At 53.2% G+C, this 10,861-nt stretch overlaps 1 protein-coding gene across 4 annotated transcripts; it reads left to right on the top strand.

Annotated features, from left to right (window-relative positions):
- The first annotated feature begins 5,781 nt into the window (after window positions 1-5,781).
- LOC135980129 (zinc finger protein 621-like) lies at window positions 5,782-10,852 on the top strand. 4 transcript variants are annotated; one of them, XR_010597347.1, is made up of 5 exons: window positions 5,783-5,914; window positions 7,292-7,350; window positions 8,503-8,629; window positions 9,254-9,367; window positions 9,663-10,852. XR_010597347.1 is itself a non-coding variant. In XM_065580188.1 (4 exons), the coding sequence occupies exons 1-3, from the start codon at window positions 7,975-7,977 to the stop codon at window positions 9,295-9,297; spliced, it is 231 nt and encodes a 76-aa protein (XP_065436260.1). In that variant the 5' UTR covers window positions 7,424-7,974; the 3' UTR covers window positions 9,298-9,367; window positions 9,699-10,852. The 4 variants fall into 4 exon arrangements, 2 of the variants coding, with proteins under 2 accessions (XP_065436260.1, XP_065436259.1); XR_010597348.1 differs by lacking the exon at window positions 7,292-7,350 and having other exon boundaries at window positions 5,782-5,914; XM_065580188.1 differs by lacking the exons at window positions 5,783-5,914; window positions 7,292-7,350 and adding an exon at window positions 7,424-8,034 and having other exon boundaries at window positions 9,699-10,852.
- Window positions 10,853-10,861: the final 9 nt, after the last annotated feature.

Genomic DNA, 10,861 nt, shown 5'->3' with positions numbered 1-10,861 from the left:
TGGATCATCACGCATGTAAAAATTCCAATTCTCTAAGTACTTACAAGTCCTTGGACTGATTTCCACCCATTCTCTAAGCGTGTGGGGGTGCCCTGTCCGCTGCAACAGCTCATAAACTAAGACACGTCTCTATCCTGCCCGCTGAGTGCAACGGCTCAGAAAGCTAAAATCACCACACCGCTCCTCGGGCACTCACACAGGAAAGATTATCAAGGATGTCCACGACCCTCCTACACCTCCCTTCAGCAAAGAGCGTCGGCTAGTCTCAGAGAGACGATGCTGCATACTCTAATTGACTCCGGTGAGGTGATCAGATCAGTCAGTGATTCATGCAGGGAGGAGAGGAGGAGGGAAGATGAGGTCACACAATCCTAGACCCAGGCAGATAGAGCCACCTTAGTCAGAATCTTTTACTGATCCACTAAGATGCAGCCACCGAGCTTGCATTAGTTAGAGCTATCCCCCGTCACAAGCTTTTGGGTTCGCAGGGAACTCTGAGCGTCTTTCGATGACTCTCATTCACACTGGTTGGCGCACACACACAGGCCTCTATTCCTTCATACCCCAATGCGTCATTTTTTTTCTTTCTCTCTCTCTCTTTTTTTTTTAACCTGAGGGCGTCACCACAACCCCTCTGTCCGGACTGAACACACTTGTGTTCTTCTCTGAGGGTGTTACCACAACCCCTCAACTCATTAGGTCTGACCTAAGCCACACATTGGCTTACCGTTGGGCAACAACACATTTCCCAGCCCCGCGTATGCATATCACTGACCTTACAATGGGCAACCAATTCCCCAACACCGTTCTGCATCTGATCTTGTTGCATAAACAAAAGTTCACATGGCATGAGCCTAAAGGGACAGACGGCCCCACGTGAGCCCTTATTCTACAGGTCTCCCAATATTAGGCTAAGACTTAGGGTATGTCTACACTACGGGATTAATCCGAATTTATATAATTCGGATTTGAAAAACAGGTTGTATAAAGTCGAAATGTATGCGGCCACACTAAGCACATGAATTCGGTGGTGTGCGTCCAAGTACCGGGGCTAGCGTCGATTTCTGCACCGTTGCACTGTGGGTAGCTATCCCATAGCTATCCCATAGTTCCTGCAGTCTCCCGCGCCCATTGGGATTGTGGGTTAAGATCCCAGTGCCTGATGGGACAAAAAACATTGTCGCAGGTGGTTCTGGGTACAGCCTCACCTCCTCCCTCCCTCCTCCCTCCCTGCATGAAAGCAACGGACGGCAGACAACCATTTTCGCACCTTTTTTCCTGGGTGAGTGAACACTGCAGACTCCATACCACGGCAAGCATGGAGCCCGCTGAGCTCAAGACAGCAGTCATGAACATTGTAAACACCTCGCGCGTTCTCGTGGAGTTTATGCTCAGCCAGGACCAGAAAAACGAGGCGAGGAGGCAGCGGTGGCGGCAACGCAGCGACAAGCATGATGAGGACATTGACATGGACATGGACACGGACACGGATACAGAATTCTGTGAAACCACGGGCCCCAGTGCTTTGGAGATCATGTTGTTAATGGGGCAGATTCTATCCATGGAACGCCGATTCTGGGCAAGGGAAACAAGCACAGACTGGTGGGACCGCATAGTGTTGCAGGTGTGGGACGATTCCCAGTGGCTGCGGAACTTTCGCATGCGTAAGGGCACTTTCATGGAACTTTGTGACTTGCTGTCCCCTGCCCTGAAACGCCAGAATACCAAGATGAGAGCAGCCCTCACAGTTGAGAAGCGCGTGGCGATAGCCCTGTGGAAGCTTGCAACGCCAGACAGCTACCGGTCAGTCGGGAATCAATTTGGAGTGGGCAAATCTACGGTGGGGGCTGCTGTGATGCAAGTAGCCAAAGCAATCACTCAGGTGCTGCTACGAAAGTTAGTGACTCTGGGAAATGTGCAGGCTATAGTGGATGGTTTTGCTGCAATGGGATTCCCTAACTGTGGTGGGGCGATAGACGGAACCCATATCCCTATCTTGGCACCGGAGCACCAAGCCACCGAGTACATAAACCGCAAGGGGTACTTTTCAATGGTGCTGCAAGCACTTGTGGATCACAAGGGACGTTTCACTAACATCAACACGGGCTGGGCGGGAAGGGTTCATGACGCTCGCGTTTTCAGGAACACTACTCTGTTTAAAGGGCTGCAGCAAGGGACTTACTTTCCGGACCAGAAAATAACCGTTGGGGATGTTGAAATGCCAATAGTTATTCTTGGGGACCCCGCCTACCCCTTAATGCCATGGTTCATGAAGCCGTACACAGGCAGCCTGGACAGGAGTCAGGAGCTGTTTAACTACAGGCTAAGCAAGTGCAGAATGGTGGTAGAATGTGCATTTGGCCGTTTAAAAGGTCGCTGGCGATCATTATTGACTCGCTCTGACCTCAGCCAAAGAAATCTCCCCATTGTTATTTCTGCTTGCTGTGTGCTCCACAATCTCTGTGAAAGTAAGGGGGAGACCTTTATGGCGGGGTGGGAGGCTGAGGCAAATCGCCTGGCTGCTGATTACGCGCAGCCAGATACCAGGGCGATTAGAAGAGCACACCAGGAAGCGCTGTGCATCAGAGAAGCTTTAAAAACCAGTTTCATGACTGGCCAGGCTACAGTGTGAAATATCTGTTTGTTTCTCCTTCATGAAAACCCGCCCCCTTTATTGACTGATTTTCTGTAAGGAACCCACCCTCCCCCTTCCCCCAGCTTTCTTTCAAACCAAATAAAGTCACTATCATTTAAAAATCATTTATTCTTTATTAATAGATTAGAAAAAGAGGGAGGGAACCCGGGTGGTATTTGGGAGGAGGATTGCTGGGAAGGAAAAAGCCACAAAGAAAAGGTTAAAAAAATGACAGCCTTTTGCTTGGGCTGTCTACTGGGGTGGAATGGGAAGGTGTACGGAGCCTCCCCCCCCCCCCCCCCGTGTTCTTACACGTCTGGGTGAGGAGGATACGGAACATGGGGAGGGTGGAACAGGGGCTGAAGCGGCAGTCTGTTTTCCAGCAGCCGTTCCTGAAGCTCCACCAGACGCCGGAGCATGTCTCTTTGCTCACGCAGCAGCCCCAGCGTTGCATCCTGCCTCCTCTGGTCTTCCTGTCGCCACCTCTCATCTCGAGCGTCTCTCCTCTCCTCACGTTGGTCCCTCCTGTCCTCACGTTGGTCCCCCATGTCCTCACGTTGGTCCCTCCTGTCCTCACGTTCACTGGCTTCTTTCCTATACTTTGAAACTGTTTCCTTCCACTCATTCAGATGAGCTCTGTCACTTGGCTGGATTCCATAATTTCAGAAAACATCTCGTCTCGCGTTCTCTTCTTACGCCTTATCTGTGATAACCTTCGGGATGGAGGAGGGAGGCTTGAGGAATTTACAGCTGCTGTAGGGAGGGGAAAAAAGAGAGAATTGTTTAAAAAGCTACATTTTGCAGAACAATGCTTATACTCTTTCACGGTGACCAACACTATTCACATTACATAGCACATGTGATTTCTGTGCAAGGTCGCATTTTGCCTCTTAATGCTGAGTGCCTGTGGCTTTGCTGCTAGAGATCACAGGTCTGGGCAACAGAATTCGGCTTGCATGCGGCCATGGTAAGCCATTGTCTTACAGCTTCTGCGCCCTCCTTTCCCACATACCAAGCATAGCCTGTAGAGTGCTGCGGTTTTTCTGTTAACATTCAGCAGCAGCAGCAGAAAACAAACTAACCACCCCCCCTCTCGCCATGAATTCTCTGGGATGATCGCTGTACCCCTCCCCCCCACCGCGTGGCTGGTATCAGGGAAGATCCCTGCAGGCACCAAACTAACCACCCCCCCCCGCCGCCGCCCCCCTCCCGCCATGAATTCTCTGGGATGATCACGGTCCCCACCCCCATCGCGTGGCTGGTAACAGGGAAGATCCCTGCTAGCCAAACGCGAAAAACTCAGGGCCAATTTCCCATCTGCGCTTGGCTAACTGCAGGGAAGGATTTATTTTCCGCCACAGGCAAACAGCCCAGTAGGAACGGCACCTCTGTCCCCTTAATTAAGTTCCCGTATTTCAACCAGGTTACCAGGAGTGATATCACTCTCCTGAGGATTACACAACAAGATAAAGAACGGATGTTGCTTGAATGCCAGCAAACACCGGGACCATACGCTGCCAGGCTTTGTCAGGCAATGATACCAGATTACTTGCTGCAAGCATGGCGTGGTCAAGTGTCCTACCATGGAGGAGGGAATAAGGATGCACTGCCCAGAAACCTTCTGGCAAGGCTTTTGGAGTACCTCCAGGAGAGCTTCATGGAGATGTCCCTGGAGGATTTCCGCTCCATCCCCAGACACGTTAACAGACTTTTCAAGTAGCTGAACTGACCGCGAATGCATCCCAAGTCCTCAGGGCAAAGTAATCATTAAAAACCGTTTGCTTTTACAACAAGTTTTATATTTTAAAAGGTAAACTCACCTGAGGTCCCTTCCATAGGGTCAGAGTCTTGGGTACTGGCTTGGGAGGCTTGGGAGGGTACTTCAGTCAGGGTGAGAAAAAGATCCTGGCTGTTGGGGAGAACGGAGTGCTGTGTGCTCTCTCCAAGCTCATCCTCATCCTCCTCCTCCTCCTCTCCCCCATCGGCAGAATCCTCAGGCATCGCTGATGAGACTATCCCCGACCCAGAATCCACGATCACAGGTGGGGTAGTGGTGGCAGCCCCCCCTAGAATTGCATGCAGCTCGGCGTAGAAGCGGCATGTCCGCGGCTCTGACCCGGAGCGACCGTTTGCCTCCTTTGTTTTTTGATACGCTTGTCTGAGCTCCTTGACTTTCACGCGGCACTGCTCAGAGTCCCTATTGTGGCCTCTCTCCATCATGCCCTTGGAGATTTTTTCAAAAGTTTTTGCATTTCGTCTTTTAGAATGAAGTTCTGCAAGCACTGAATCCTCTCCCCATACAGCGATCAGATCCAGTACCTCCCTCACTGTCCATGCTGGTGCTCTTTTTCGATTATCAGCCTGCATGGTTACCTGTGCTGATGAGCTATCAGTGGTCACCTGTGCTCTCCACGCTGGGCAAACAGGAAATGAAATTCAAATGTTTGCGGGGCTTTTCCTGTCTACCTGGCCAGTGCATCCGAGTTTAGATTGCTGTCCAGAGCGGTCACAATGATGCACTGTGGGATAGCTCCCGGAGGCCAATACCATCGAATTGTGGCCACACTATCCCTAATTCGAAATGTTAAAATCGATTTTGGCGCTACTCCGCTCGTCGGGGTGGAGTACAGAAATCGATTTAAAGGGCCCTTTACATCGAAATAAATAGCGTTGTTGTGTGGACGGTTACAGGGTAAATTCGAATTAAAGCTGATAAATCCGAATTAAAGTCGTAGTGTAGACCAGGCCTTAGCATGACAGTAGCTCTGTTTCTTACAACTGAGTGGCCTATATTTAAATCCTTTAACCCTGTTTCCACAGCGGCCACCAGCAAGTGTCGCTGGCCTCACTCTGAGGCCACCAAAAATGTGGCAGTGAGAATCCCTGGGCTAGATGCTCATGATGGGCCCTTCTGACCGTAGAGCCTGTGAGTGCAACAGCAGCTGGACACAGAGATGCTGTAGCGCGGTGGGTTGATCGCTAGGACCCAGGAGCAGCTGGGAGGCGGCTCTGGGGGGAGCTATCGCTGGGCTCAGGCCCGGCAGCACGAAGTGACTCGCAGCCGCTGCGGTGACTCTGGCTCCAGGCTCCTGGCGAGATCCCCGAGCCCCGGCGGCTGGTGCTGGGAGCCCGGAGCCCTGGCTGCAGCCCGGAGAGGGGAATCTCCAGCAGGGCCCTTCCCGCTGCTCCCCAGGAGCCTCTCCCAGGGCAGAGCCCCGAGCCCGGCCAGGCCCCTTCCCGGCCCGGCCCCTGCCCCAGGGGGCCCCGCTCGGAGGGAAGGTAACAGAGATCCGCCCCCCGGTACCTCCGGGCTGCAGGGGGAGGTTTGGCCCCAGGCTGCTCCCAGCGGAGCTGGCTGCGATTCCCGCCCTGTGCCCGGGAAAGGGGCCGCCAGCTCCCGGTGTGTGCGCGGCGGGGGCAGGATCCTGTTACCACCCATTCCCCCCCGCCCTCCATCTGCTGCTTTGTTTCCCTGCCCCTGGCCACACTGGTATGGACGGAGGCTGCAGCTCAGGGAGATCTGAGGGGGGCAAATAGGGAGGGGCAGGGGCCAAACTGAATGCAGGGTGGGGGACCTCAACTGGGGGCCGGGGAAGGAGAGGGGCCCGGGGGCACAATCATGGCGGGGGATGGTGGTGGCAGAGGTGCTGAATCTAGGCTGGTGGGGCCCTGCTGCACCCACTGGCTTAAAGGGGTTTCTCAATGGCTCGCATTTCCTCTCCCCCTCCCCCCACCGTACAGATTGTTTCAACGCCTCTGCCTGGGACTAGGGGCCGGGGAGAAGAACGGGGAACAGCCGGCGTGGGGTGAACCTAGGGCTGGGGGAGGCAGGCTGGGAACACAGCATAGAACAGATGCTGTTAGCACAGAAATCAGGACCAGTCAGCAAAGTCTATCTTGGGGAGAATCCAGAGACCGTATCCAGCCCTGGGCTCTCCCTGCTGAGTCCCAAAACAAGAGACTGACCTGCTTCCAGCCCCGCCTCCTCAGTGATGCCCAGCTTCCCCTCCTCCGTGCTTCCTCTCTTTCCCAGGAAATCTCTTTGTTCTCCCACACCTTTGGCTAGTTCCTTGCAGAGGACGGGGTCAGGCCATCGCTTGCCAGGATACAGAATTTTGGCCATTCTCTATGCCCAGACAGCCACTCTGCAGTCACACCTGCCCTCTAAAGGTCTCTGCAATGATCACACACCTGTATCCCACCAGCTTGATACCTGAGTAACACATGGGGAAACTGAGGCACACACACAGTATTCAGAGAAAACATTAGGAACATTCCCACTTTGTCACACCCCTCTGAGACCAGCCCAGGAGCACTTTCTCCAGTGGCTGGAACCACTCTAACCATACCAGCCCCTGAGCCTGAGCCTCCAGGTGATGGAGAGACCTGGGGAAAGGGCTGGAGCTGGGCAGGGAAATGAGTCTGTACAAAGGACACCTTTTAGGGATCTACTGATATTGCAGGGCGTTCAGTGCTGCGGGGAGGTGCCGGGTCCGTGCTGTGATAAAGTGACTGAGGGTTTTCCCAGCGCGGCAGAGTCCAGAGCATCTGTCTGCAGGTGGGCGGGGGGGCATGGACTCAAGCCCCTTCTGTAACCTCCCCCATCGCCCCTCTCGCCCTGACAGGCTAAAGAATCATGTACATGTTTTGTTCCAGATGGTCCAATCTTCCAGGAGACAGGGAAGGGAAATGGCTGTATAATGGAGCCAGCTCAGGTAGGGGATTTGCAGGGAGCTGAGGGGGGTGGAGGAGGATTTGCTGTAGAGGGGGAGGGGCAGGAAACATACAGTGTGAGCCAGGGAGGGGACAGGGTGTGATAAACCTGCTGGAAAATGATCAACCTGGGCCTGATTTTGTGGAAAGGCCCATTGGCGGGGGGAGGGGGGAGAGAGATAGCGGGAAGGGAACATTCCTCCATTTCTGACCCAGGAAACACCCCACTGGCCAAAGGCTGCTGTGAAATACGAAGGGAAGCAGTTGGGATTCCTGTCCCTGTCCCTGGCTCAGAGCTCTGCTTCCCGTATCAGCCTGTGGCTGGCAGGTGTGTGGGAAATGAGAAGACCCTGCCCTGCTCCGTGTGCTGGGGGGGACTAGGAGCTCTCACCTTCTCCCCACCCCCTGAAGCCTCCTGGCAGCTCTGGGCAGGGTGTGGGGGGAATTCTGGTTTTCTGGCTCTCCCAGAGCTTCACTGTTTTATTTATTTTTGCCTGTGACTAGTGCAGAGGTGGGCAAACTACGGCCCGCGGGACTGTCCTGCCCGGCCCTTGAGCTCCCGGGCAGGGAGGATAGCCTCCGGTCCCTTCCCTGCTGTCCCACCTTCCCCACGGCCTCAGTTCACCATGCCGCTAGTGGTCCAGCCAGATGGCACAGCTACTAGTCCTGGTGCTCTGAGCAGCATGGTAAGCGGGCGGGGTGTGTGTGGGTTGGATAACGGGCAGGGTTTCCAGGGGGCAGTCAGGGGACAGGGAGACGGGGGTGGTTCAATAGGCATGGGAGTCTCAGGGGGGCCTGACAGTGGGTGGGGGTGTTGATAGGGGTCAGAGGACAGGGGTAATTGGATAGGGTGTGGGGTCCTGAGGGGCGGTTAGGGGAGGGGGTCCTGGGATGGGGAGGTCAGGGGACAGGGAGCCGGCAGTGTTGTATGGGTCACAGGTTCCGAGGGGGGCAGTCTGGGGGTGAGAAGTGGGAGGAGGCAGAGAGGGGGTGGGCCAGGCAGTTTGGGGGAAGCACAGACTTCGCTACCCGGCCCTTCATATTGTTTCCAAACCCCAATATGGCCCTCACGCCAAAAAGTTTACCCACCCCTGGACTAGTCGGATTATGACTGGGGCAGCAGGTACTCAGTGCAGGACTCACTGTTGTTTCAGGTGCCGGTGACCTTCGAGGAGGCGGGTGTGTATTTCACCCAGGGGCAGGGGGCTCTGATTGACCCCGCTCAGAGAGCCCTCTACAGGGACGTCATGCAGGAGAACCACGAGACGGTGACCTTGCTGGGTAAGGGATTCCCGTCTCCTCGGTTATTAAAAGCTGTGGGGTCTGCATGTCCGATACTGGTCAGGTTCTTCCCTGGTCAGTTAGATTGGAGAGGAATGGGCTCCGTAATGCACAGCTGCCGTGTGAGAGAGACTTGTATCTCCGTACCCTCTCCAGTGAGACCAGGGTGTCAAAACCTACCAGATATACTGAATCATCCCCACCCGACCCCCCTCGCTTGCAAGGTGGAGAAGCCCTGTATTGTCCTGTCTGTGTTGTTTCTCATTCACACACACAATCCCTGTTCACCTCCCTACTTGGTAACAGCTCCAGCCATGCGGAGGGCTCTGGGCTCCGCCGGTTTAGAAATAGGCAGGGGTTTAACTCCAGAGCTGGGTATGCGTCAGCAGGGCCCCCAGAGAGCACAGATCCTAGGAACTCCTAGTGAGGGCATCACAATTTCCCCCACCTCCCCAGACGTCTGCTTCCCCCAAGAGGGCTCAGTGACTATGTTCCCATCCTCTTGGATTCCACATTCCCCAGCACAGCACAGAGACAGGTTCCACCCATGGAATGTCCTTTCTGACAGACACTCTCTCAATCCTCCACACACTCTGATGTGGTCTGATTTCACCCCCTGCACAGGATTCCCCCTTCCCAAACCTGAACTGATCTCCCACCTGGAATGAGGGGAAGAGCCGTGGGTGCCTGATCTCCAGGCCTGTGAGGAAACAGAGATCCCGAAATGCGCCTGCACAGGTGAGGACTGACACACAAACCATCTGGTGAATGAAGGAAAAAGTGGAGAATCCCAAAAATGTGGTATAAGTAAGTGCCCTCAGTTCTTCCTCATCTCACCCAGGGCAGGGCTGTAGTCAGCAGATATGCCTGACATCGCTTTCCATCTGTCCTGTTACCTGCAGGAGTTTCCTTCCCAATGTTTCTTCTCTGTGAATTTTTGGGCGGGATGTGGAGGCAGAATCCAATTGCGCTGTCTTTGCACCTTTAGTATGTTGGGTTTTCCCTCTGTGCTATTCCTCTTTCTTTCTCCCAGGCACAATGACTCCTGACTGGATTATTTCTCTCCCAGCAGTGGAAGTGGAACCAGAGGGGACCTTTGTGGGAAGAGTTGAAGGGAATTTTTCCCAGTGCTTGGAACAGGGAGAAGAGTGGAGAAATTGGAACAGGTCAGAGAGGCTTCTGGGAAACCACTCAAGGGAGCAAATTGATGAAGCTATTATATGTGGGGAAGGATACAGGGATCCCACAGCCCAGCAGACAACCTCCAAGGAAGACAAACGCTATGAATGCCTGGGTTATGGGAAAGGACTCATTCTGAAACCACAGCTTGTTACACCTCAGACAATTCATACTGGAGACAAATCACTTCAGTGCTTGGACCATGGGGAAAACTTCAATAACTGCTCAAATTTTAATAACCATGGGAGAAGCCACACAAGACAGAAACCCTATCAATGCCTTGAGGGCAGGAACTACTTGAATTGGAAGGTAGCACTGATAAGCCACATAGGAGAGAAACTCCATAAATGCTTAGACTGTGGAAAAAGTTTTATATGGAAGTCAGATGTTGTCAGACATTAGGCTATCCACACAGGAGAGAGACCCCCATAAGTGCTTAGACTATGGAAAAACATTTAAATGCAGGTCAGCCCTTGTTTCACATTTGACAATCCACACAGGAGAGAGAACCCATAAGTGCTTAGATTGTGGGAAAAGTTTTATGTGGAATTCAGGCCGTGCTAACCATCAGGCAATCCACATAGGAGAGAGTTCCCATAAGTGTTTGGACTGTGTTAAAAGTTTCACAAACAAATCAAATCTTATAACACATCAGAGGATCCATACAGGATAGAGACCCCATTATTGCTCAGACAGTGGTAAAAGTTTCATATGCAGGTCAGACCTTGTTAGACATCAGGCAATCCACACGGGAGAAAGATCCCATAAGTGCTTAATTTGTGGGAAAAGTTTCCTACTGAGGTCAGCCCTTGTTTCACATCAGAGAATCCACACAGGAGAGTGACCCCACAAGTGCTTAGACTGTGGGAAAAGTTTCATACAGAGGTCAAATCCTACTTAGTCATCAGACAGTCCACACTGGAGAGAGACCTCATAAGTGCTTAGACTGTGGGAAAAGTTTTATACGGAGGTCAAATCTTGTTGAACATCAAGCAATCCACACTGGAAAGAGACCCCATCAGTGTTTAGACTGTGGAAAAAGCTTCACACAGA

The sequence above is a fragment of the Chrysemys picta genome, unplaced genomic scaffold, assembly GCF_011386835.1.
Source record: "Chrysemys picta bellii isolate R12L10 unplaced genomic scaffold, ASM1138683v2 scaf1913, whole genome shotgun sequence".
Taxonomy (NCBI): domain Eukaryota; kingdom Metazoa; phylum Chordata; order Testudines; family Emydidae; genus Chrysemys; species Chrysemys picta.
This window is presented reverse-complemented; position numbering and strand designations above follow the sequence as displayed.